Genomic DNA, 27,852 nt, shown 5'->3' with positions numbered 1-27,852 from the left:
CTGAAACTATTTGTTAAATTAAGTTATCTTTATAAGTTGCATTAGTGTAAAAGGCTGCAGATGAAAAGGTAGCCGGCAATGGCTGAGCTAATCACACTAGTTGATGCTGCAAGTAAGAATTTGATTGTTCTACCTGGGACATTTGGCAATAAAACTCTATTGATGATGGTGGGCAGTCGCCCAGGCCCTTGCGTCACCCGCCCCACGGACCCCCCCGATGGACGTCACCACGGTGACTGGGGTGAGAGGTCAGGCGCATGCGTGGCGCGGGAGGGACGCCCGACGTGATGGCCATCCATCATGGGGACGGAGAGCGGGGCGGCTATGCACGATGCCAGCCTGGACATCGGCATCGCATCTGAGGAGCGACGGTGGGTCCGGGGCCGCGGGCTGGGGGTCAAGCAAAAACAGCAGCGGCGGGAGCAGGGAGGTGGGCGCTGCTTGTGTTTGTGGGGATGTTGCTTGTGTTTGCGGGGAAGGCGGCAGTTTCGGCGGCTGCTGCCGTGGAGACGGGGGGTGTGACAATGATGGGCGGGCAGGATGGGGGAGCTGGCACAGGCGGGCGCCGAGCTTCAGGCAGGTGCGGTGCGGGTGCGGTGCCTGCGAGGGCGTGGATTACACTGCGGGTGCTTGCAGGTTGCCACGGGCAGCCAAGTTGTTGCAGAAATCAACTCTGGCGCCCGTGCGATTAGTACAGTGAAGTTTTCCACCCGCTTGAAACGAAAACCGCTTGCAACCTCGAAACAACATCTCAATATAAGTGTTTGTAAAACCGGCCAAGTTTTCCAGGCGCTGGGCCGATTGTGCTCCAAATGCCACGACTGAATCCCATTGTTTGGAAGTTGTAGTACGAAGTGTCCACGTGTTGGAAAAATACCATTACCAGTACGTTTTAAGTTGCAGGTACTTTAAGAAATCTTTTCAGTTTTGTCTTTGATATCATCCAGTACAGTCATTCTCTCAGTGTTGCGTTTGCCATTGATTTTGAGTTGTGTGATTTGGGAAATAGATCTCGGGCAGTGTAACAAATGTAGGACTCACAACCTGTCAAAGGTGGGACAGGAGGTCCATGAGTTCAGAGTAAGTTTTTTACACCGAGGGCGATGAGTGTCCAGTACCCGGGGGTGGAGACGGATATGATAGTGGCATTTAAGAGATTTTGAATAGCATATAGATTATGTACACGCATATAAGAGTTGGTCTTGGCATCATGTTTGGCACGACATTGTGGGCCAAAGGGCCTGTTCCTGTGCTGTACAGTTCTATATTCTATGATGTCTGCACCACCTGTGGCAAGATTGCTGTCAATGATTATTGGACTGATCACCACCTAATCTGTTCCATTATCTTCATCGGCCTGACCAAGAAACAATGTTACAACAAAATCAATGAGGCAGCTCCCAACTAACAGAAGCTAGAGAATGCACACAGTTTTTGGATTGCCCTGAATTTTACCATAATTGCCACCTGCGAAGAGACTTTTGGCTTCTGTACCAGAAAGCACCATTACTATTTCTGAGAATGACCAAACAGCTAACAAATGCATGCTTCCTGAATATTTGGAGTAATTCAGCGGGTGGAGTTCATGGAGAGAAGAAATGGGCGACATTTCGGGTCGAGACCCTTCTTCAGACTGAAGACTGAAGAAGGGTCTTGACCCAAAACATCGCCCATTCCTTCTCTCCATAGATGCTGCCTCACCCGCTGAGTTACTCTAGCATTTTGTGTCTACCTTCGATTTTACCAGCATCTACAGTTCTTTCTTACACATTCACTGAATATTTTCTGTTTGGTCTGATGGACTTTCTGAACCCCCACTTCCCCTCCAGTGAGCCACAGCAGTCGGGGGGGGGCTTGGTCGAGCCAAGCAGACTACTTGCAGATCGCTCTCCCGTCACTGCTATTGTTTTTGTTAATTTCTGAATATGAACATTTCTCACGAAATGAAGCATTCACCTTGTGTATGAGTTTTGGATAAGCAGGGCTCCTCACAAGGCAGGCTATCATCGGGGAAATAGAAGTTAATTTCAATAAATCAGTAGCTCGTAGGTTTAGAAACATAATTCTGATAACTGAGTATTGTTTTCAAGTAAACATTCAAATCAATGGTTGTTTTTCAGCTGGCATGTAAATATTTTCATTTGTCTCCCTGTAGGCATTTTAGTAGATGTGATTTGTAGACTGATAAGATACCATGGTTTTTATTGAATGATTTGATCTCAACCAAGATACAAGTAAGAAGCTACAATTGAGGAGTCACTCGAGATTCGGCTTTCTGAATGTGTATTTTGAAAACTAGCCTCAAATGGTGAAATTTTATAATTGCAGGAGACCCATCATGACAGCCTTCTCCCTTACATGGAATTACAGTATTCAAATTTGCTGAAAATGTCTGAAGAATCATAGGCAGTGATGTCAAAAAAAGACATTTAAATATAAAACAAATAGTGTTTAAAATCTGATATTTCCATACTCAAAGTGATTGATATTTGCTTTGGATATAAAGCAGATCTCTGAGGTATTTTGATGCATTATGAGTCGGCTTATTAAAGAATTATGAGCCCGCTGATTAAAGAATTGTTTAGATATTGTATATTTCATGATCTCAGGAATTCCAAAAGCCTGGTGTATTTACTTAAATAAAAGTAATTGATGGTATAAATGTAGAAAATCGCAATAAAATATTCAATTTTAGTGATTGTTTTCCAGAATGAGAGTTTACACCTCTAATCCTCAAATTATTACTGTGGGACCATCTGAGGACAATTCTGTTTAATGTTGTTCAATTTAGTAATTTGGCAGTCTCTCAATTCAACACAGGAGTGCAGGTTTAGATCTTGTGTTCACACTTACACTGTGAATCTTGGCCTTTTGATTTGGACAAGGGAAAGAGTAATAAGACATGACGGACACTCACATTGCAGTGCCTGTTTTATGTCGTCCTCTTGGTGCTGAATATTCCCATAAACACAGGATCTGATAGGATATGTTCCCTCTAAGCAACAGAAAACAAGAAGGTGTGATGAAATGAAAGAGACGGAGGGAGGTGTGAAACCATAGAACACATTTTTGCAGGTTAATAGAAATCCAATCTGCTGATGTTATGGAAACTGGGTAAATAGAAAATTTTGAGACTGAAATCAATGGAATTTTGTTGGGCAAGGTTATGAAGCCATAATAGAGCAAAGCCGATAAGTATTTGAGGTCCACATTAGTAACTCTGATAAACCTCAGGGCAAAGTGAAAAGATTTCTGATTCTAAATGATAGTACCGATGTGTCCAATTTTCCCCAGAAATCGGTATCTGCCTTAGATTGGGACTAAGAAGGGTCTCAACTTGAAATGTCACCCATTCCTTAAATCGGGACTATGTCATCAACCTGGTGTGCACAATCAAATAAGATCAAATAGAACAAGTTGTCCTACAACTTTAGGCTGTGCGCGCCATACGCAAGAAGAAGAGACTATCCTTTTATTCTCTTGTTTCTCGATGATGGAGAAAATTGTAAGAAAATTGTCTCCATACTATACACTATAAATTACAAATGCACTTTGGGAAGCTGAAGTAAAAATAGTTTTTTATAATTTTGTAAATAACAGAAATGTTATTATGGAGGGGGAAAAAGTAATATTAAACAATTAAGTACTTACATTTTATGCGGAATTTGGGAAAGGAATATATGTAGCTGGGGCAAAACCGTTGGATAATAAAACAGAAACAACAATCAAACACATAGCTAAACCTTTTATTGTGGAGGGGGGGCATCTGTGCAATTTGCTTTGTCAAATGTGATACGACTTGAAATTTGCTGTGTTACAAATGGCTGTATAGATTTTGTTTTTGATTATAAATGAACTATAGTAAACAAAACCTGATTTGCAGGTCTTAAGCTACTCAGGACATGGGATATGTTGAAATTTTGTAAGTTGAGTAGATAGTAATCAAATTTGGTGAGCTCCTACAATTACACTGCCAAGTATCAAACTTCTGATCCCCTCCCTCACCAGAGTCGTATCAATCTATATAGGGTGATTTCACTAAAGGTCACTGGAGCGTAGATCCGCACCCACGTGACCAAAATTCTCAAGTGGAGGACACTCGAGGGTTCGGTACATGTTAGTGGATGGGGAAAAAACGCATTTTCCCACCCGTTAAAAACATAGAAAACGGCGAGGTTGTGAGCTGCAATTTACTGTGCCAGTCGGGGTGACCGTGAGGCACAACTACCTAGATTTACAGGAGAAAAAAAAGATAGCAAGTAAGGTAAATTCAAGAGGGAACTGGTGCCGCCAAACCGGCGGAAATGAACAGCCGACATTTGCCGTGGATATTTACAGGTCCAAAATATCGGGAATTATCGCGTTTGCTCGCTGAATTTCATCAAAAGTAAGTTAATAATGCCTTGTTTTTGATGAAAATTGTCAGCGAGCATACGCGATAATTCCAAATACTTTGGAAGCTGTAAAAATATCCACGGCAAATGTCGGCTGTTCATTTCCGCCGGTTTGGAGGGGCACCAGTAATTCCCTCTTGAATTTACTTACATGCTATCTTTTTTTTGGGAAAGGAATCCATGTAGCTGTGCCTCACGGTCACCCCGACTGGCACAGTAAATTGCACCTCACAACCTCGCCGTTTTCTATGTTTTTAACGGGTGGGAAAATGCGTTTTTTCCCATCCACTAACATGTACCGAACCCTCGAGTGTCCTCCACTTGAGAATTTTGGTCACGTGGGTGCGGATCTACACTCCAGTGACCTTTAGTGAAATCACCCTATTGGCAATGGAACTGCATCCCTATTGTGAATAGAAAATGTCATGGTAAGTCCAAAATATATACATGTAAAACATTTATTTTTCAGTAGGTGCATACTAGATATAAATATAAACTTGGTTATTTAGATGATTTACTATTCAATTCTGCCATTTCTAGGCAAAGAAACGTAATGGAGATATTGACGATGTAAGAATTATACAAAAGCAGGATGGGTCCAGATGTCCCTCTGCTGAACGACTACAAACAAGAATTTTTTTGGAAGCGGTTTCCTCAGACTGTTCTTGGAGGACCACGATTCAAACTTGGATACTGTGCTCCAACCTACGCCTATGTTAACCAGATCATCTTGTTCTTGATACCATGGGTTTTTGGTGGTGTTGGAACTGTTCTCTACCAGTTAAATACATTGGAAGATTACTGGGCAGCAATCCTTGCTGCAGGTTTGATGCTACTAGCAGCTTTCATTATTCAAGGCTTGAGTCTATGGGTACGGCGGAAGAGTGTGGCTGTCGAAACATTCACTTCAGAAAATACTTTGGCAGATGAAGATGAATTTGATTTTTCCAGCTGTGCTGGGTCTGAAACAATAAAATTCATCATACCTGGAAAAAAATATTTGATCAATACAGTTTTTCATTCCATTCTAGCTGGAGCACTCTGTGGCCTTGGAACATGGTATTTATTGCCTAACAGGTTAATGATACTATATGTCAACACAGGAGCAACTGCTGTGCTTTTTGTTTTTGGTTGGGTGACAGTGTGCATCGGAGAATATTCATTAATAATAAATACAGCTGTAGAGACTGCTACATTCCAACCACAAGATACATATGAAGTCAATGCACTTACGAGACCCCTTTATATTTTTGCCTTCATTGCAGTGGATCTTACTTACAGGTATAGTTCTAAAGTCTAATATTCTAATTTGTTGAGAGGTTGGTTCAAAAATAAGGATGGTGAGGATCCATCTAGATTTTTAATGTCTTAAAAATAGCACTATGTGAGATTTAACCACTGTACCTCATGAATGAATATACCAGCCAGGTCTAAATATGCTAACAGAAATATTTGCCTTTGAGTTTTTAGATCTACATTTGGGAATATTAATAGATTTTGTGTTTTAGTAGAATAGTTTGAAACATTGAAAAGTAAAACTTTCAGCTAAATATCTTTATCTTCGGTTCACAAAATCTAATAGAAAACTATTCTGAGATTTTGTTTTCTTTAACAGTTATAAAAGAGATGCTTGCCAGTGATTCCAGCATATGCATTAAAATTTTAAGATTCCGAAGTAAAGACTAAGGCTAAATTCAAAAGGCTAATTTGGCATAATAAAGAAGGCAAAATATACAATCTAAAACAAAAAATGCAATCAAATACACAAATGTGTCTTTGAATTAGAATTTCCATTCTCATAAGTAGAAATCTATCTCATCATATTGATTTGTGGTATAAGCAAATTCTAATTATTAATTTATAACTATCTGAACATGGATGGTGGATTTAGATTAAAGGATTTGTATAGCTGTAGTGTGATACTTTGGAAATTAATACTTGACTTTTTTCCTCTTTAGGTTTACTGTAATCCCAGTCCTGCTTCAAACAGCTCAGATTTTGCACGTTATTTTTGTGTTTCTGCCTATTCTTTGGGCAATTGGCATTTTACCTCCTGTGGATGCACTTGTCTTATGGGTTCTTGAGCAAGTCTTAGAATTTGTGTTTGGAGGTTCGCCTATGGCAACCAATATAAGGTAAGATTTAATGTCTTCAAGTGAAAGAAATTAGATGTCTTTGTGACAAAGACATTTTCCCCATACAGCCTCATCCTGAAGTGAAAATCCATTATTTGTATGTCTTATGATGTCCATGTGATACTGCTTTATTTGCGGTGTTGTTAAGTTACTGTTTAACAAACATGCCCTGCTTTATAATAATGATATGTTATATGCTGATTTTCTTGAGTCTAACCACTGAGGTATTATTTTTCTTTCTAAAGTTCTTTCTCGCCCTCTCATTACTGGGTGGATTAGATTGCTAAAACAATATCAGAGCCACCTTGATGCTTTGGTCAGGCATTTATGCATTGAAATTTACTGGGAATGTTAGTGGACTATTTATTCAGGTAGCATCGCAACCATGTGTGATAATATTGGACAAAGTCCTAAGTAGGATTGAAAATTGTTATGCTATTTTCAAAGCACTTTGCTAATCATTATGATTTATCAAGCTCAGTTATGATTGAAAATAGGAAAAAAAAGATGTTAGACATCTGAAATAAAAACAGAAAATGCTGGAAATACTTTGTCAGTCAAGCAATTGTGGAAGGGCATCAAGACGCAGTGTAGTGAAAGAAACAATTTAGACGGTGCTGTTTCTCAAAATAGTAATGCAATATTTTGCCTTGAAATATTGTTTGAATTTATTTGTTTTGGGGGAATGCCTATACTTTGATTATTAATACTCCATAATAACTCATTTTTAATGTTTTACTGGAATGGCAAAGAAATAAAATTAATGTGGGACGGGAAGGAATAAATTCCTGGAATAATGAAGGATTGTCCAACTTTTTTTCTATACTTCCATTTCTTAAGTCCATTTGTAAAATTGTTACAAAACTTTTATCAGTCACTACTCTGTAAACCTAGTGAGGAAGATTCTCATTTCATGGCAAATTTTAAGGTGGCTGTACCAGGATTCTATAAGGAAATGGGAAATTAATCCTTGTTTCGGATGCAATGAATAAGCCGTCATCGGTCTCAAAGTTTTGGAATTCCAGAATGGTTCAAAGATACTTAGTCCTAAGCAGCCTGCTCACGATTTGAGCCTGGCTGTTATCCCATTATTATTTGCAATTCTCCCAAAACATCTTCAAAACATCCTGGAGTAAAGAATCTTTAGTTTTTCTATTTAAAATCTGTAAAGTTATAAATCTAGAATAGAAGCAGAATATGTTGATTATAGGTTTGGTCAACCTCTGGAAAGTCAAGATTTCAGATAATTCACATCAGAACATGAAATGGTTAAAGATGCAGAGAAAGGAAGGAAAGGGAGGTGAGATCAATAGTGAAATAGAATATTACTTAATCTGTTGCCTGTCATCAACATTCACGAATTCTACATTGTCAGACTAATGTTAATCTAAGTACTCATCTACTTGCAAATGGCCATAGCACTATTTTGAATATAGTTGGGGAGTTGTACCAGGTGTTCTTGCCAATAATTATCGGCCAATTCTAAGGCACATTATCTGATTAACAATAAATTGCTGTTAATGAAATTTTGCTGTGCGTACATTGGCAGTTGTGTATCTTGCGTGTACTTTAAAAAAAAGAGTAGTTGACACTATAATACTTTGTGATGACATAATATATGTAAATATTGTTGTGGATTATCTCACCATGGATCTCCATAAATATCTGTCAAATCTCTAAATCATTTAAAATAAGTTGATGAATCACTTTGCATGCCGCCAAACATAAATTAATGTAAGCTTAATGTTCTCTCAATTTCAATTGCATTTCAGAAAAGCCACTCAACAGGCAAAGCTACTTCTCTTTCCTCATAGGCAGAGCAAAGCAGAATGAGCTTTGCTACATTAAAGTTGTAATCATAATTTAAAATGAGCGTGCTTTTACTGAACCAATATTAACATTTTTGCACACTTGCCAATACTTCCAATCTCTTGTATTTATCTGTACAAGCGACCCCTGCTTTCGTGGGGGGGGAGTGGTTAGATTCCAAGAAGACTGATCATATTGTGATTTTCTACAACACAAAGCTAACAGCCAGATTCATGTTTCTGCAAACATGAGACGGATATACATGATTGATTGACTAATTTATAAAGGCTTCCTGGTGAGCAGATAAATATTACACCTCTCTTAATACTACATTACATTTTACATTTTCACTTTGTATTTCTGCAGGCTGTTCGTCATGTTTACTGTGTCAGCTGGAGTAGTGATCGCAACATTCTTTATTCCCAGCACTCTTGGTGTAGTTCTCTTCACAACTGGAATGGGATTTATTCTTAGTCTTGATCTCAGTCAGTTAGAGACTTCATTCAGATTCTGCTGCAGCACAGCTGACGGCTCTTTACAATATCCCAAATATTCTAGTCATCGAATTGGATGGCAGCTTGGCTGGAAAGAGATCTTGATTTATATTAGTATTTTTATACTGATGCTTACTGAAGCTGGATTATTACATTGGTTTGCAAGAAATTCAACTACATCTGGAATAAGTCCGCAGACCATATTAAGCTATATATTAATAGTGACATTAGTAGGATGGAAGATTTGCCAAGAGATTCAAGGTGCATTTATTTTATTTGGATTATTTCGGAATCCTTTCTTTCCAAAAGGCATACGAACTGTTCAAGTCTTTAAGCAGAAACGAACAATATTGATGAGGGTTGCCTTGATTCAAAGGATTCTTCTCAATTACAGTAAGTTGCCTAAAAGTGTAATAAATTTGGTGGTTAAATTACATGTAATTTGTGTTTATATCTGTGTCTTTCTCTTTTTTAAAATTTCCCTGTCCATTTCCACGGTTTAATAATTATTTACATTGAAAGTAGCTTAAGAAAAAGCCGAGACTATCTACCATATCTGCCTTTTATAATTTCATGTATTTATACCATAGTTTTTCTGCCTCCTTCACTTCAAAGAAAAGAAACGCAGCCTGTCCATTCTCCCCTAACAACTGAAGTCCTCCAATTCACACAGGTCCTGGCAATTCTCCTATGCATTCTCTCCTGTAGAACAATTTTCTTTCTGCGTTCGAGTGACCAGAGGTGCGCACATCAAGTGCAGACTAATCGGTGTGCTTTGCAACATAACAACCTAACTTTTATATTCTATGTCTCAACTAATGAAGGCAAGCATGCCATATGCCTTCTTCACCACCCTATCAACCTCGTTGCCACTTATAAGGAAATATAGATTTGAACCTCCAGACCCCTCGCCATCAACATTCATTTGTGCCCTACCATTTGCCATATATGTCACACTCTTTTATGACTCTAAATTCATCACCTTACATTAGTTGAGTTCTATATATTACTCTAGCCTCAAACAACCTTCCTCACTCCGCACAAGAACACTAGTTTTCATGTTATGCCCTCAGGATCTTGTGTCTCAACAAGATCATCTCACTTTTATCTAAACTCCAAAGAATACAGAACTGGCTGGTTCAGAGCAGCACGGTGACACAGCGGCAGAGTTGCTGCCTTACCATGACCGTGTGGGTTTTCTCCAGGTGCCACATTCCAAAGATGTTCAGGTTTTTAGGTTAATTGGCTTTGGTAAAAATTGTAAATTGTCCCTAGTGTGTAGGATAGTGCTAGTGTACGGGAATCGCAGGACTTGTGGACTCGGTGGGCTGAAGGGCCTGTTTCCGCACTGTATCTCTAAACCAAACTAAACCAATCAGTTTGGCCTCTATAGATCAATCTTATCCTAAAGATTGAGTTGGTGAACCAAAAGTGTTGGAGTAACTCAGCAGGCCAAGTAGCATCTGCCTCCCAGCATGTCTCCATTGGCCTTGTGAATCTATTTTGGACTGCCTCCAATTCTCTCTTTTTTTTTTTTAATTCTTTTCCTTTCCTAAATAAGGGAACCAAAACTATGTGCTGTACTCTAGGTGTGGCCTCACTTACACACTGTACAATTTTAACAGGCCTTAATCTTGTGCCTAGTTACAAAGGTATTTAGATCCAGAACACCAGTGCTAAGAAACAGCATATTTCTGACACTGGCCTTCTGGGTTTGTATACTAATAATGAATAGAAATATTTGTGGTAAGGCTGGCATATTCTTCTACGTCGTTTTAATCATAAAACACTAAATGGAAAGTGAACATGCAGCATTTTTTGGGGGGAAAAATGTATTAATGAGGCAATTGCAGGAAGTTGCACGTGTATTGTCCATTATTAATTGCCCTTGAAGGTGTAATAAGCCACCTTTTACTCAACTGTTGCAGTACTGCTTGTGAAGGTTTAAGAAGGAACTGCAGATGCTGGAAAATCGAAGCCACACCTGCTGAGTTTCTCCAGCACTTTTGTCGACCTGCTTGTGAAGGTGCTCCCATTGTGTCATTGGAAATCTCCCAAATTTCAACCCAGTGTCAGTGGAAAATCAGTGATATGTTTCAGTCAGGATGATATTTGGATTGAAGTAGCACAACAGGTGGTATTCAAGAGTCCATTGTTTAATTGTCATATGCACTGGAAACAGAACAATGACATTTTTACTTGCTGGAACTTTTACAGGCATATTAATGCAACTATACAACAAATATAAAATAATGCAATCGATATCAGTTATACTAGGCAATAGAATTTACATCAGTGATCTTCCCCACTTTGGCTATACCAAAACCTGGTTAATTCCAAAGCAGGAAATGCTGCAAAGTAGGAAGCAGTGAAAGAATTTTCTTTTTCCAACGACTCCCACTTGGCCTGTCGCTGTATTTCCCAATAATGTAATGGTAACTTAATAGCATTTAAACATGTTGGAAATGTATTTGTGAAGCTTTTCTTTTATTTTATTGGTGGTATTGAGAGAATTCATCAGGGTGGACACGAAGATACAAAATCAGGGATATGGTAACTCTTGACCATTAGCACAAAGATTGTGATGAAGTATTCAGTATTTTGGTGACAACGGGATTAATCTATTCTAATAACAATCTTGTTGCAGTCTCTCCATTTGCCATGTTAGCCTTTCTTTCAGTGGATTCTTCACTACAGTATATCCATACAGCATCCCTTTGTATTGGATTTACACGAGCTTTTCGCATGGTAAGTTATGTACTGTTTTGGTGCAATGACGTTTTAAATTTATACAATTCCTACTATTTAGTGGCCACATGACCATCACATTGAGAACTAATGTTTGCTAGTAAACCTAATGTTATGTTATGGTATTATTCTTGGATGCCAATTAGTCTTAATCCCATTTTTTTGGTCCATTTAATTTTTAAAGTAACAAAGGCATTTCTCCATCAAATCACATCTCATTTTAGAACCCACAGTTGATCTTTCCTATTCTTTCTGATCTTAAAGGGCCCGTCCCACTTGGCCTCATTTACGCGTCATATGTAAAATAGATTGATGTGTTGTGATGCACGGGTAGCGTGTGGGTAGCGCAGGACGGGCGCATGGAGAGGCGCGGAGGAGTGTGAAGTATCTCGCGGCGCGAGATTTTGTGCTGCACGAAATCCTCATGCGCCTCCTGCATGACGCAATGGGTACGCTCGCTGACGCGTTGGGTACGCACGCTGACGGGTTGGCGCCGCATGCTACGTCCTGATGTCTCACGTGTATCGCGTGGTGATGCACGGTTACATCAACGTGCGTAACCATGCGTCACCGTGTGCCACAGGGTATTCTAATGACATCACGCGCATCAGACAGCATGATGACGCGTGATTTGCGAGCGACGGCGCATTTAACGACACGTCAACCTATTTTATATATGAAGGGTAAATGAGGCGCAAATGACGGCCAAGTGGGACGGGCCCTTAAGATTTACAATTTCTCTCCATCTGATTAGATTGTAGCAGAATCTAGGGGCACATTCTATTTAATTTATAGCTTGGAGAAAAAATGGATCTTTAAATTTGAATGATACGTTATAAAGCTTACTTACTAAAAACATTTGAAAAATATAGCGAGGCTATGCAAATGCAAGTAGATTTTTCATACAGTGAAAAATCATGATTATTATTGAACGACTTTCTGACACTGAAGTTTACCTTAACACTTGTGATATTGCTTCATTTAGCTATTATAGATATTGTCATTTTGTTTAATATCTCTGTCCCATTTTTTTTAACTTGGGGCAATTTAAAACTGAATATTTTAAATTATTCTTTGTGATTCAAACTGTATGACTCAAAATATTATTCATCTTGTTTGGTTGAAGAAGCCTATTGTTACTTGTCCTGTTTACTCAATCCTAAAGTCCTGCATTAGCCTCCCAATAGCCCTAATGTTTGCTTAAAATCTCACTAATAACATATGGGCAGTTATAAGCATGATGAATGACAATTTATTGTTATTCATCGTGCTTATAGCTTCACACTTGTGCTGCTTTGCTGCTAATGTCCAAAGTTCAGGCCATGGTATCTATGCTTAGAGACTTCAACGTCTTTAAAATCCTAATTTTCAAATGACCTGCGATACGTTTTCATATTTGGGAGCAATTGTTACCCATTTTAACATAATTAAATTAAAAAAAAATTAAATCTGTCTATTTAATTATTTAGGTGTGGCAATATACCGAGAATGCACTATTGGAAGTGGTAGTAATAGCAATCGTGCGACTTGCCACATTGCAATCAACTTTAGTATGGTGGAACTCTTTGGGCACAGGAATTCAACTTTTAATGGTAACTGCTTATTTTATTTTTCTGGTTTGTTATTTACCTCTCAATATATATCTTAATAGCAAGATATGACTTTTTTTAATCCGCTATAATTCAAACAGTTTGAAAATTGTCTTTTTGCAGACACAGTGAAGAGATCTTCAATATATATTTAAAAATATTTAATTTGATATAATAACTTACACTTTAAATAAACACAAATGCACTTGTAAATCAGTACTTATTTCTGAATTCAGTGTTGTTGGGTTCTGACTTTACCTATTTGTGAACTCCGACGATTTAAAAATGAACTAAATTGAAGTTCTAACAATTATACTGGTAACACATACTTGCTAATTTTATCTTTCCCTTTTTTGGTTTTGGTTTCCTATCTTCTGCTGTATTACATTTGTATAGAGGAGCATTTGTTACTGCAGTGTTATAATACAGCTAAATTATTATTTCTTTAATTAGCTTTAAAATAAGGGTTTATTAGATTTTTATTAGTTTGAAAATAGTTGCTTCAATCACTAAAAGAGTAGTGGAGTAAATTGGCGGGTCAGCATTTTTGGAGAACATGGATAGGCGAACCTTCGGGTCAGAACCCTTCAGACTGAATTCGGGTGAATTCAGATCTATTCAGTAGGTCTGAGTTACTCCAGTACTTTTTTTTTTTAATTGTAAACCACGGTCTGCATTTCCATGTTTGTTTCAATCTCAGGTCTGTTTCAGAAATTAAAATTGTGATAATAGATTAATCTATTTGGTGAATACAGAGCAGGAAGATTATTCTTTCACCCTTGGTAGGCACAAAAAACTGGAGTAACTCAGCACTACAGGCAGCTTCTCTGGAGAGAGAGAATGGGTGACGTTTGGGGTTGAGACCTTTCTTCAGACTGGTTAGGGATAAGGGAAACGAAAGATATAGACGATCAGATGTAGAAAGATAAAGAACAATGAATAAAAGATATGCAAACAAAGTCGTCTGAATAATTCAACTGTTTTGACAACATTTTATCAAAGTTGTTATTTCACTTTTTTGCACACTGCATATAAAGTTGATATTTTGTTTAATATCTTAATGCAGTTAATTGGATGCATATTAGGTGCATAAATACCCTTAACTGTATGAACCTCTGGATAAAGAAGTAGCAACACTAAGTGTGTAAGAAGGAACTGCGGATGCTGGTTTAAACCGAAGATAGACACAAAAAGCTGGAGTAACTCTTCAGCTGAAAAGCTGGAGCATTTTCTTCAGACTGAAGAAATGTCTTGATCCGAAACGTCACCCATTCCTTCGCTCCAGAGATGCGGCCTGGCCTGCTGAGTTACTCCAGCTTCTTGTGCTTATCTTCGGTTAGCAACACTAAGCCTTCCAGCACAATAATCATTTTAAATTTTGTTTTCAATCATAGTTTTCCCTTAACTTTTGGCTTTTCTGCTGTTTTCAGATGCTGCAAAGCAACTTCCAATTTCATTTCTGTTACCAAAAAATAAATGTTTTGTAGAGAGTATAAATATTGTTGAAATTTTTTTTTTAATCATGATTTGGTGTTAAAAGATAAAACAACCTGTCTGCTACTTGTTGACATTTGTATCAAAATTTGCTAAGTCGTATAAACTACTTATTATCATATTTTTTAGGTTGGTATTATACGAGATCGCTTCTTTCAAGCAGTTACCAAGCTCAAGTTTGCTTTGACCGTACTTGTCTCCTCTTGGACAGAGAAGAAACAACGTCGCAAATCTTCGCGTGCCATAATCATTTTGAATATTATTTTGTTCCCAGTTGTGCTAATGATCATCGCCCTGGCCTCAGCACTGTCAGCCCCTTTACTTCCATTATTTACACTACCAGTGTTTTTGGTGGGATTTCCTCGACCGAATAAAAGCTGGCCTGGATCTGTGGGTGATGCTGCATGTATATGTCCTGATTCAGTATATTATCAACATATGAGGCACAATCTGGCTGCAGCATTTTGTACAGCATTTTCTGCTGGTAGCTTGGGTAGGTAAAGAATAATTACGTTTAAATGTTACTGCTCTTGACAGTCCAGTGCTAACTTTATTAATACATCAAACTAGCCTCTTAAATCCAAACAATTCCAAATAAGTTATACAATTTATGTATTTCTATTTTCTAATTATTTGAATTTTTAAAGCATGTAAAACTTCATTTATTTTAGTTACAGACTTGAATGTTATTTTCAACATAGGTGTGTTATATAATTTGTGCTTATGTTCACATTAATCGTTTAAAATGTTTAGTGGTCCATGTACGTAGTGATCAATCTAATTGCATATTGATGAGCATAAAATAAAGTATCACATTAGATGCAGTGAGTGAAATTAACGATTGCTGCCTAGGCTAGAAACATTATTTGAATATTAAAATTGCTTAAGTGCTTTCATGATTCCATTTACTTTGGGTCATTTCATTGTGAAATATCTAGAAATTTATCATATCTTCAATTTTAGACATTTGCAAATTTCTTTAATTTATTCTCAATAGCAAATATTGCAATTTGAAGATTCAACAAAAGTTGCATTTACTGAAATAACACTGCTTTGTGTAAGCTCATGTTATAAGTCAGAGTTCAACTTCAGACAGTTAAAAAATACTAATATTGGACATGTTGGAGCTGCATAATTTTGTTCAGTTCATTTACAGCATCGGCATATTGCTAGCATGGCCACCATTTATTTTTCCCATTGGTAATTGTTCTGCTATATTGAACCACACCATTCCAAACTGTCTAATATCCAGATTTTATATAAATGACTAATTATCAATGATGCACTAAATTATTTTAATTCCATATCCACTTTGTGTACAACGTCTTTGTATGCATCTTGCTTTTAAATTTCCACGTTCATATACCAATTATTTGCCATTTTATCTCAAGGGAATCCTACACCCGGCTGTCATTACCTGTGCCGCTTTCAGGATCGTTTAGTATGGGTCTTCATTTTGGAAAGAGGTTTTGGTTACTGCTGCATTAACATTAAGGTATGTTTACAATACCCAATAAAAAAGTTTTGAGTAATGTAAAATGTTGTTCCAAGCCTCCATTCTATCACTTGAGACCGTATGTGGAGTGAGTTTGGTTAATGCCCTTTAATATTCTACTGAATATGCCCACATTTCAAAGTGGGGATGAGACACATTGGATAGAATAATGGGAGTTTGACTTGATTGTACATTTTTTTCTCTAGGAAGTGGTCACAGGTAACACTAGATTCCTGAAGTGTTCATATCACCTCAGTAATAAGAGTATATATTTTTAAACGCCAATAATCTGATCACACCGCAATTGTAATGCTTTACTTGTTGACACACTTCTCCATTGTCGAACAAAATTGCAAATAGGTTCATGCCAAATTTATTCTCGTGTATCATGTAACTTCGAAGATATTGTAATCTTTTCTTATACCAAATGATATGTTTTAATATATGGTTCAGATAACAATAAATAAATGCATATATTTTTGCCTGAATTGCCCTATAGGTATCTGGCTTCTGACATGTGATTACATTTTATTCGTATAGTGCCAAACATAGATGATAGGTAGGCTATGGAATGTGTGTTTGATCAAGATTAAATATTTGGCCCAGGCAATGTTTATACTGATTGTGTTTGCCCAAAGTTAGACATTAGATGGAGTAGCTCACCAGGTCAGACATCATCAATGGAGAATGGGAACTTTTCGGGTCAAAACCCTTCAGTTACTCCAGCACTTTGTCTCCTTTTGTGTATATATATATATATATTAACCATAATCTGCAGTTCTTTGTTTCTAGATATAAGATCTTATGTATTGTCATGTTCAGGATGATTTTTTTATTTAATAAGTTACTGTTTGGCTATTTACCAGGGTTTGGAGCTACAAGAAACTTCGTGCCACACTGCAGAAGCTCGACGAGTGGATGAAGTGTTTGAAATGAGCTTTGAGCAAAATAATCAAGCTAGAACCTGCTCTTTAAATCATCATTTTAGCAATATCTTGACGCCGTCCACTGTACTACCAGTGCTGGTTTACTCTGATGCACGGAACGTATTAACCGGAATCATTGACTCACTGGAAAACCTAAAACATCTAAAGGAAGATTATGCTAAAGTCTTTATATGGGTACTTTTACAGTATATAAAAAATAAATCAAAATCTGAACATGTTCAAGACAATCAGCCACTACAACAAAATACAACCTGGTTAGAAGAGAACATAGTTACATCAATGCGAACAGGATCTTGTAAAAATTCTTTTAGTATGAATTCAGAAATATTTCCTGATTGGTCAGATGAAGATATATTTGAATTAGAGTCCATTGGAAAAAAGACAGGAATACATCCAATTAAAAACACTACAGGTATACAACAAATGACAACAAACCCTATTATAACATCCATTCCTGGGAGTCTGGAAACACAAAGCTTATCCTCTGATATAAATGATGAGGAATTACCAAACAGAACACCCATGTATGGACTTCCTGCTACTGATAAAGGAAAACATAGATTAATGGAAACAAGTACCCAAGAGATGTTCCCTGCGGTTGTCTTCAGTTCTCCTTACTCTCATAAGTTAAAAGTGCCGGAGAATTGGCGATCAGGGCCTTTCCCTTCTCTACTGCTTCAAGAATTGTTGAAATCTTTCCCTGAGGATTGGTATTCTTTTGTTCTTAATCTTTTGGATATTTTCCACTCGGATGAAAAAAAATCCATTATCTTTGAAGTGATAGGAGACACAACTTTGAAGGATATGTATTCCCATGTGGTAATGAGTTGTTCTGGAATAATGTTAGGAACTGACTCCATAATCCCAAGCCCCAATCAGGTCTTCAAAGTATATTCTGGTGACTTGCCATGGTCTCTGGGTTTAGATTGGCTGACTCAAAAACCAGATCTACTTGCACTTGCACTAAAAGCATTCAGGTAATTAAATGCTCTAATATGCTTCTTTGGATATTGTTTGGATGGGATGGTTGATCAGGGGAGGGTGGCATCGAGCCTGGAAAGGGCACAGTTGGGCAGAGCTGTAGTGATAGGAGACTCGTTATTTAGGGCACGTACAGGAGATTCGGTGGCAACAAACAAGACTACAGGATGGTGTGTTGCCTCCCTGGTGCCAGGGTCCAGGATGCCTCACATGAGCTGACATTGAGGGGTTGCAGTCATTGTGCATGTTAGCACAAATGACATGGGTAGGAAATGGGATGAGATCCTGTAAAATTAATATTGAGAGTTGGGCAAAAGATTAAAAAGCAGGAATTCCAGGGTAGTGATCACCAGATTACTCCCAGTGCCATGTTCTAGTCGAGCGTAGGAGCAGGAAGTTAGGACAAATTAATTTATGGCTGAGGAGTTGGTGCAGTGATTCAGATGTTTGGACCATTGGGATCTCTTCTTGGGTGGAGGTGATCTGTAGAGAGTTAGCTTGCACCTGAACTGGAGAGGAACCAATATTTTGGCAGACAGGTTTGCCTGCTCTGCCACATGGGTGGGTTTAAACTAGATTGGCAGGGGGATGAGATCCAATGCAGGACTGAGGCAGGTGAGAGGCTGGGATTGGCACAGAATGTGATGAAAGAATCCTTAGTAGACAGGATAGGAAGGAGCATGATGTGGAGCAAGGAAGGACTGTTGGATTGAATTGCATTTATATTAAAGCAAGAGGCCTGACAGGCAAGGCTGATGAACTCTGGACATGGATAGGTACGTGCGATTGGGATGCTAGGGCCGTTACAGAAACCTGGCAAAGAGGACCGGGCTGGCAGCTTTATGTTCTAGGGTACAGGTGCCACAGGCAGATAGGGGTGGGATGTAAAAGAGGAAGGGGAGTTGCTTTATTGATTAAGGAGAATGTCACTACAGTAGTCAGAGATTATATTACTGATGGTTCACCCAGTGAGGCTATATGGGACGAGCTGAGTAAATAGGGGATGATACCTTGTTGGGAGTGTATTACAGGCCCCCGAAACAGTCAATGGGAATTGGAAGAACAAATATGCCAGACGATTGCACGCAGTTGCAAGATAAATATGGTTGTTGTAGCAGGCAATTTTAATTTTCCAAATATAGACTTGGACTCTCAGTGCCAAGGGCTTGGAGAGGAATTTGTCAAATGTGTGCAGGCAATATGTAGGGGGTTCTGCAAGGAAGAGGGCAAAGTTTAGTCTACCCTCAGGAAATTGGGAGGAGCAAATGGCTGAAGTGTCCATGGCAAGCCTTTTGGGATCTGTGACCACTGTTCTATTAGTTTTTAAGTAGTGATTAGTGAAAGAGCAGGTGTGCCCATCAGTTAAAGCTGAATTGGGGCAATGGCAACATTTATGGCATTAGACAGAAACTTGCTCAAGTGATTGGAGTAGGTTGTGGGCAAAAGGATGTCTGGAAAGTGGGATACTTTTAAAAGTGTTCTGGCAAGAGTTCAGGGCATGCATGTTCAGGGCCTATTTCCATGCTGTCTGCCTCTCACTATAATATAAGTTAATAGGGGTTATGGGGAGAAGGCAGGAGAATGGGGTTAGGAGGGAGAGATGTATCAGCCATGATTGAATGACGGTGTAGACTTGATAGGCTGAATGGCCTGATTCTGCTCCTACTACTTATGACCTTATGAGAAGTGTTTTACCATTCAAACTAGGTTTACTGGTAAATTTGCGGGTTGATACATGTAGTTTCTTAAATGTATAGTGTGCTCATGGCAAAATCTTTTTTCTGATAGATACACATTCAAGCTGATGTTCGACAAAGCCTGTCTAGGTCCAGTTGAGAATTTTGCTGAATTAGTGAGCTACTTGGAAGAATATGATAAAAACTGGTTCATTGGAATGGTGTCAGAGCCCCAGTGGCAGCAGGCTGTGCTACAGGAGAAACCTTATCTCTTTTCCTTGGGATATGACCCCAGTCTGGTAAGAGCTGCAAAAAGGAAGACCTCTTTTTAAACCATTATTTTTATTACTTGTTTATTTGTGAAGTAATGTTTTTTGTTATTTTAAAACAAAGTATGAAAAGGTTGTGCAGTACATTAACGTCCCTGTTGTTATATGGTTATATGTTGTCTTCAACATTAAAAAGTGACATTAATTTCTGCTGATTTTATTCATTTCAAGGGGTTTTCATCGAAAGTGAAAAGAATTCTAGACGGTTCGCCAAAGTACCTGTTTCCGCGTTGTATCACTAAACTAAACTAAGTGCCATCTTCCCACATGAGAAAGCTTTGAGGATAGAACAGTTCGCATGGTACCTAATTTTGACTCATTTGTATATTTCAATAGGGAATCTTCAATCTGATCATTGAATCTGAGATTCACCTACAGAGTGGCTGATGCTGATATGGGTTTCAAATTCTTCTGCAAAATAGACATCTGTAAATTGATAATTAGGTGAATGGTATGTTTGCTGGTTGCAAAATTCAGAACGAGGTTGTAGATAGTGGTAAAGGAGGCATAATAGGTATGCTTGCCTACATTGGTCAGGGCATGCAATATAAGAGTCTGGATGTCATGATGCAGCTTTATAGAACCTGAGTTAGCTACAATCAGTGTATTGCATGCTGTTCTGGTTGCTCCATTACAGGAAGGATGTGGTGTCTTTGGAAAGGGTGTAGAGGAGGTTTACCAGAATGATGCTTGAATTAGGGAGTATTCGCAATGGAGTTGTTTAATAGACTTGGATTGTTTTCTCTGGAATACCAGAGGTTGAGGGGAGACCTGAAAAAAATATACACAATAATGAGAGGCATCAATAGGGTATGCAGTTGGAAACATTCTCCCAGGAGGGAAATATCAAACACTAGAGACATAGCTTTACGGTGAGAGGGGAAAAGGTTAAAGGAATTGTGTGGAAGGTGAGAGCCTCCAATGCTCAGCCTGGGGTGGTGATGGAGGCAGATAAGGTAGTGGCAATTGAGAGACTTGGGTAGTCGTATGGATATGGAGTAAATGGATAATGTGCAGACATGGAATATGTGCAGGGACATTAGAGTTGATCTGGGCATCATGTTCAGCACAGACATAGTGAGTGAAGAGTGTGTTCCTGTGCTGTACTGTTCTATCAGGACCTAGTGAGAAATAGTGTGCAGGATTCTCTTAGATAAGCAATGTGATGGATTTGAGGACCTGTTCAACCTTGATCCTAAGCTTCAAATATGTGTGTATTGCCAAGCCTAGTGATTTTCACTTTAGTAGCATTAACAACTTAAACCCTGTATCTAGCAATGTTACAAAATTTTGAGATTTTAAAAATCAAGTCTGCAATTTATCCCATCAGATAAAGCATAACAATAAGTTTAATTTGACACCAAATTCACTTTCATATCTCAAGTATTAAAAACGTTATGGCCATTTTCATACTCGGAAATTAGCATCTTGTTCCCTATTGATTTTCAATGGACATTACAAAAAAGCTGTGATCTTGGATAGTCAAAAGCCCATTTCTTAAGGAAAGATTAACATTTTTAAATAGCCTAAGTGTCCAAAGATTATTCACAAATAATTCACAATATAACATGATTTTTATATCTAATTTACATTAATTTATAGGCCAAATGGAAGGAATTTAGTGTTCAATTGCTGTAAATAAATGCCCATTTAAATCGGCTTTCTAGTGGGTTCATGTGAACGCGCTGGTTTAGAACGTTGACATCGCGCTGGATTAGTGCCCTCAAATGCCGAGAAAAATACTGCGGGATATAAAAAGCCGAAAATGAACTACTCGCTATAGATAACTTGATATATAGGGTTATATATATGCCCCATTTAATGTAAAAATAAGGTACATACCTTTAATTGTTTGCTTTATAAAACCCTGGGGCTGCGAGAGGTTGCGGAATGAGACAGTAATTTTAAAACTATTATAACTATATTATCGAGGCCTATAAAACTAATAATACCTTTTGCGACCGGGTCTTGCAGCGATTTTTCGTTAATGATTTACTAGGCTGAACATCTGCGATTAGTACAGCCTAGTAAAAATCGCGTTTAAAACCCGCCCCCTCCAAACAGCGCCAAAATCGCGGACCTGGCTGTGGGCAGATTCCCAATGACGATTCAGGTAGGTTTTGTAACATACCTACTGTATCTCATTCCCATTGTAACTGAAATCTTCATTCAACCTTCTTTGGGTTCCTTGCCCTTTTTCCGTTGGACACCATATAGATCATCCAATTTACCCAGAACTGTTATTCAATCCATAAGTTATAATTTACTTTGCATCCTTTGAATCCCTTTATATCTAAAAATCTATAATACGGTCTTTAACTGCTCAGTAATCGGGTCTCTACAACACTCTTGTGAAAACATTTCTGCTCATTTCAGCCCTGCGTTAACAGCCCCTTATTTTGAGTACCGAATCTCTGCTCTTTACACCCAGCTAATAAAACAACATCTCTATATCCATTGGTAAACCCCATGTTTTAATGACATCTCCTATTATTCTCAGACGTTCTTGAGAATACTGGTCCAATCTCTCTCAAAGGACATTTCCTCCAACTAGTGGCGCGTTAATTAATCTGATGAATCTTCATTATGTTCTCTCTTTTGCAAGCATGTTCAGTCTTGGGTAGGGAGATCAGACCTGTGTGCAATTTTCCTAGTGTGATCTCTGTTGGGTTATTTTGGGTTCCATAATGTACACTTTGATGCTTCAATTTCTATAAAAGACTCAATCTGTTTTGTTTAGAATTTTCGGTGTTAAATAGCAGCATGTCATTTTTTAATTACATTTTTATAGTTTAGCTGAGGTTACCAATAACATGTCGGGTGAAACGGAGGTGCTACTAGTTGAGCTGCTGATAACAGCTACAGCAACTTGGCTTCAATCCTGCCCTCCAGTATCGTTTGTGTGGAGTTCACACATTGTTCCTGTGACCGCAGTTTCCTTCCACATCCCAAAGATGTGTAGGTTGGTAGTTTAATTGGACATTGTAATTTACCTAAAGTGTGTAGGTGAGTGGTAGAAACTTACCACTGGTGGAATGAATGTGAGGAGAATAAGTTACAAGGAAAATTAGTGGAAATGGGATTGCTCCATGAACCAGCATAGAAGGAGGCCACTGTGCCCATTCAATCCCGTGCACAGAAACAGGGGATATTGCTAATATTGCTGCCAAAATATTTGTCAAAAGACATTTTAAAGTAATCAGTTTTAAAGTTTTATGGCATACCTTCATCTGCTAGGGTGGGATCTTTCTTCCAGTGTCGACTCTTATTGACACTTCTGGTATATTTCTCTCTACCCTCTTGACCTTTCAAGTCCAACATTTAATTAAACCAGATCATCAATTATATTGGTTTACCTCTGTATTAACTGCAGTATGGATATCCACATGTTCTTGCAATTGCAGCATGTAACCATATAACCATATAACAATTACAGCACGGAAACAGGCCATCTCGGCCCTACAAGTCCATGCCGAACAAATTTTTTCCCCTTAGTCCCACCTGCCTGCACTCGTACCATAACCCTCCATTCCCTTCTCATCCATATGCCTATCCAATTTATTTTTAAATGATACCAATGAACCTGCCTCCACCACTTCCACTGGGAGCTCATTCCACACCACCACCACTCTCTGCGTAAAGAAGTTCCCCCTCATATTACCCCTAAACTTCTGTCCCTTAATTCTGAAGTCATGTCCTCTTGTTTGAATCTTCCCTAATCTCAAAGGGAAAAGCTTGTCCACATCAACTCTGTCTATCCCTCCCATCATTTTAAAGACCTCTATCAGGTCCCCCCCTTAACCTTCTGCGCTCCAGCGAATAAAGACCCAACTTATTCAACCTATCTCTGTAACTTAGATGTTGAAACCCAGGCAACATTCTAGTAAATCTCCTCTGTATTCTCTATTTTTTGTTGACATCCTTCCTATAATTGGGCGACCAAAATTGTACACCATACTCCAGATTTGGTCTCACCAATGCCTTGTACAATTTTAACATTACATCCCAGCTTCTATACTCAATGCTCTGATTTATAAAGGCTAGCATACCAAAAGCTTTCTTTCCTATCTATATGAGATTCCACCTTCAAGGAACTATGCACGGTTATACCCAGATCCCTCTGTTCAACTGTATTCTTCACTTCCCTACCATTTACCATGTACGTCCTATTTTGATTTGTCCTGCCAAGATGTAGCACCTCACATTTATCAGCATTTAAACTCCATCTGCCATCTTTCAGCCCATTTTTCCAAATGGCCTAAATCACTCTGTAGACTTTGGAAATCCTCTTCATTATCCACAACACCCCCTATCTTGGTATCATCTGCATACTTACTAATCCAATTTACCACACCTTCATCCAGATCATTGATGTACATGACAAACAACAAGGACCCAACACAGATCCCTGAGGCACCCCACTAGTCACCTGCCTCCAACCCGATAAACAGCCATCCACCATTACCCCTGGCACAGAAGCCACTGTTGAATCCATCTTGCTATTCCTGCATTTATACCCAACAGTTGAACCTTCTTAACCAACCTTCCATGAGGAACCTTGTCAAAGGCCTTACTAAAGTCCATATATACAACATCCACTGCTTTACCCTCGTCAATTTCCCTAGTAACCTCTTCAAAAAATTCAAGAAGATTAGTCAAACATGACCTTCCAGGCACAAATCCAGTTGACTGTTCCTAATGACCCTGTTTATCTAGATGCTTATATATATTATCTCTAAGTATCTTTTCCATTAATTTGCCCGCCACTGAAGTCAAGCTAACAGGTCTATAATTGGTAGATTTACTCTTAGAACCCTTTTAAAACAATGGAACAACATGCGCAGTACGCCAATCCTCGGGGACTATTCCCGTTTCTAATGACATTTGAAATATTTCTGTCATAGCCCCAGCTATTTCTACACTAACTTCCCTCAATGTCCTAGGGAATATCCTGTCTGGACCTGGAGACTTATCCACTTTTATATTTTTCAAAAGTGTCAGTACTTCTTTTATTGCTGCCAAATGTAGAGCAACCTAACTCTTGGATTGCACTAATTTAGTGCATTTTCAGTTTAGTTTATTGTCAACGTGTACTGAGGTACAGTGAAAAGCTTTTGTTGCGTGCTAACCAGCCAGTAGAAAGACAATACATGATTACAATCGATCCATTTATAGTGTATAGGTACATGATAGGGAAATAACGATTAGTGCAAGGTAAAGCCAGCAAAGGCCGATCAAGGATAGTCCGAACGACACCAGAGGTATTTATGCCTGAAAAGGCAAACAATGTGCATAATTAGCCCAGGTGAGATGAGGACTTTTAGAAGGCAATTGGCCATATTTTCCCAGATCTAGAGGATGGACATGCTGGTATTTCCAATAATGCAGAACTGTTTAAGCAAAGCTTGAATGCATAACTCTGACTTGGAGTGTGTATGACTAATTTAATGGAATTATCAAATGTCTTTTTTCCATTGCTACAGTTTTGCAATATACATTTTCGAATATGGGAATACTTGAACTTGTGGTGGATACCATTTGCCCTTTTGCTTAAGTGATTTTTGTTATTAAGAAACAAATTGAAATCATCTTTAATTCTTGAGTGTCTAAAACCATTTTGTCCGTTTACAGAGCTTGTATACAGGACGTGTGCTGTCACTTCAGGAAATGTTATTGCATGTTGGACAGTTAAATGCAGAAGCAATAAGAGGTCAGTGGGCCAACTTATCTTGGGAACTACTGTATGCCACAAATGATGATGAAGAACGATACAGTATACAAGCCCATCCTGTGTTACTAAGAAACTTAACAGTGCAGTCAGCTAATCCTCCACTCGGCTATCCTATCTATTCATCTCCATCTATCCACGTGTCTTTATTCTAAATGTAACAAAGTACTAGTCAAACAGAACTGAGTTATTACCAAAATGTTGAACATAAAATATTGCTGCAGATTTCAGGTGAACTGTTTGAGACCATATATCAACTATGCAAAAAAATCTCTTCATGGCTAGGATAAATTGAAAATTGTTACATCCATGTTTTTTAAATAATGGATTTTTGTATTCTTGGAAAGATAAGTCGAGGGGAGAGTGCAGGTAAGAAATCAAACAGGATTGCAGTCCTGCTACTTCTGGAAAGTACATGTGAACTGTAAACTTGCGATCAACTGTAATCCCTCTGTTCCTAAAGTGTGCCATATTTGGGTTAGAAAAATGAAGAATAAGAATTGTGAACATGTATTTCAGCATGTGCCACTGTCTTTGTAAAATATACAGTTCAATGCCTTTTCTACAAATATTTTGATACTAAATTCAAAAAGTTTATTTATGGGGTGCAAATTAATTGTTTTAGTCTTATTCTGAAGACGTTGTTACATTATACCAAATAGCAGAGTTGTAAAAAAATATATTTATTCGTGCTTTTCTTTCAAAATGAAGCAAACTTTTTGCCATAAATTACAAATACTGACATTTTGCTTTTACTCATTCCATTTTTGATGAGATGCATCTTACCTGAGTTTTAGTAATAGTATTTTAATGGAAGATGTCACAAATTTAACAGACTGGAGATTTCACTGAGCTTAAAATCTAATAATATTCTCTGGCACACTGAAATTGAAACAAATCATGTATGTATTTATTTTATTAAAAACTTATTTTGAAAAATAATGTAAATTAAGTACTGTTTACTAGTTCCATAAATTTATTTCAAATCCTGGTTTGATGTTGGTGTGATTAAATTGGCATTAAATGTTGGAGCCAATTACTGATCGAGTGTCACTGTACCTTAATTGGTACACGTGACAATAAAATACCCTTTCAACCCTTTGATGTGAGTTGTGCTGTGGTATTCATCTAAAAGAGTAAGTTAGAAGATTCTTGGATAACTACCACACCACCTGTTACTGTCATATGCTAACAGAAAATAGTGAATTCAACTTGAAATAGGAGAGTCAAAGTAATGCATGAGCAAGGAAATAATATACCAAAAAAATGACCTAAAAACTTCAATTATAAAGCAGGGTTCGTAGAGTGCCAGAATATGTGCAAGACTGCATACAAACAATTCAGAATATTTTTAGTAGGTTGAACCAGAAGTTCGCAAGAAGTAATATTCATTGTTATGAACAGTGCTTATTTTAGTGCTGCACAATATGAATTGTTTAATAAATATTTTATTTCAGTACCAGTTGATTCCGAATTTTATTGCAATTTGTTTTTGTTTACGTTCCAATTTTCAGAAATGAGCAATAAATTTTCAAAAAAAAGGTTAGAATTACAGAAGAGTATATTAAAATTTAAATGAAGATATGTACAAGTATTTCTCAACTTTAATTGTTTGTGGGTTAAGTATATACATTGGGGAAAACCTCTTGTTTCTTGAACCTAAAATTAAAATTTTACTTAGTCATTCCCGCCTTGGTGTTTTTATCTTTCTGGATCACTATGGAGTCTTGCAGACCTCTTACAAAGAGCAAGCCCATATCTGAAATTACTGGTAGTAACTGCACATATGCAATTGCAATAGTCACATAAGTTCTTATTCAGCAGATGCTCACCATTAAGAGGAATGCAAATAAAAGCTAAATGATGTAATAACTTTACCTTAGAAAAGGGTAATAGGATTGAGGAGGATCTATGTGGGGTTATAAAAGGAAAATCTTGTTTGACTAACCCTCTAGAGTAATTTTGAGGATGCAATTCTGAGAGTTGGTGTGAAATCTGCAAATGTTTTTCATTTTCTGGATCTGGACATCGTT

At 38.0% G+C, this 27,852-nt stretch overlaps 1 protein-coding gene across 2 annotated transcripts; it reads left to right on the top strand.

The window, feature by feature from the left end:
• The first annotated feature begins 222 nt into the window (after nt 1-222).
• pcnx4 (pecanex 4) lies at nt 223-27,503 on the top strand. 2 transcript variants are annotated; one of them, XM_055640332.1, is made up of 11 exons: nt 223-371; nt 4,935-5,675; nt 6,353-6,529; nt 8,705-9,225; nt 11,480-11,580; nt 13,050-13,172; nt 14,793-15,156; nt 16,055-16,158; nt 17,025-18,082; nt 19,875-20,061; nt 25,723-27,503. In XM_055640332.1, exons 2-11 carry the CDS (start codon nt 4,987-4,989, stop codon nt 25,972-25,974), a joined length of 3,576 nt encoding a protein of 1,191 aa, XP_055496307.1. In that variant the 5' UTR covers nt 223-371; nt 4,935-4,986; the 3' UTR covers nt 25,975-27,503. The 2 variants fall into 2 exon arrangements, with proteins under 2 accessions (XP_055496307.1, XP_055496308.1); XM_055640333.1 differs by having other exon boundaries at nt 283-430.
• The last annotated feature ends 349 nt before the right edge of the window (nt 27,504-27,852 follow it).

The sequence above is a fragment of the Leucoraja erinacea genome, chromosome 9 (assembly GCF_028641065.1).
Source record: "Leucoraja erinacea ecotype New England chromosome 9, Leri_hhj_1, whole genome shotgun sequence".
Lineage (NCBI taxonomy): Eukaryota > Metazoa > Chordata > Chondrichthyes > Rajiformes > Rajidae > Leucoraja > Leucoraja erinaceus.
Note: the sequence above shows the minus strand (reverse complement) of the source record. Positions and strands in the feature narration are given on the sequence as shown.

What these genes read in the sequence shown, in the direction of transcription:
- pcnx4 (XM_055640332.1), top strand. Translation starts at nt 4,987, where the DNA reads ATGGGTCCAGATGTCCCTCTGCTGAACGACTACAAACAAGAATTTTTT. An exon ending in AAGGATTCTTCTCAATTACA is followed by an intron (nt 9,226 to 11,479) that starts GTAAGTTGCCTA and finishes ATCTTGTTGCAG; the next exon opens with TCTCTCCATTTGCCATGTTA. An exon ending in CAGGAATTCAACTTTTAATG is followed by an intron (nt 13,173 to 14,792) that starts GTAACTGCTTAT and finishes CATATTTTTTAG; the next exon opens with GTTGGTATTATACGAGATCG.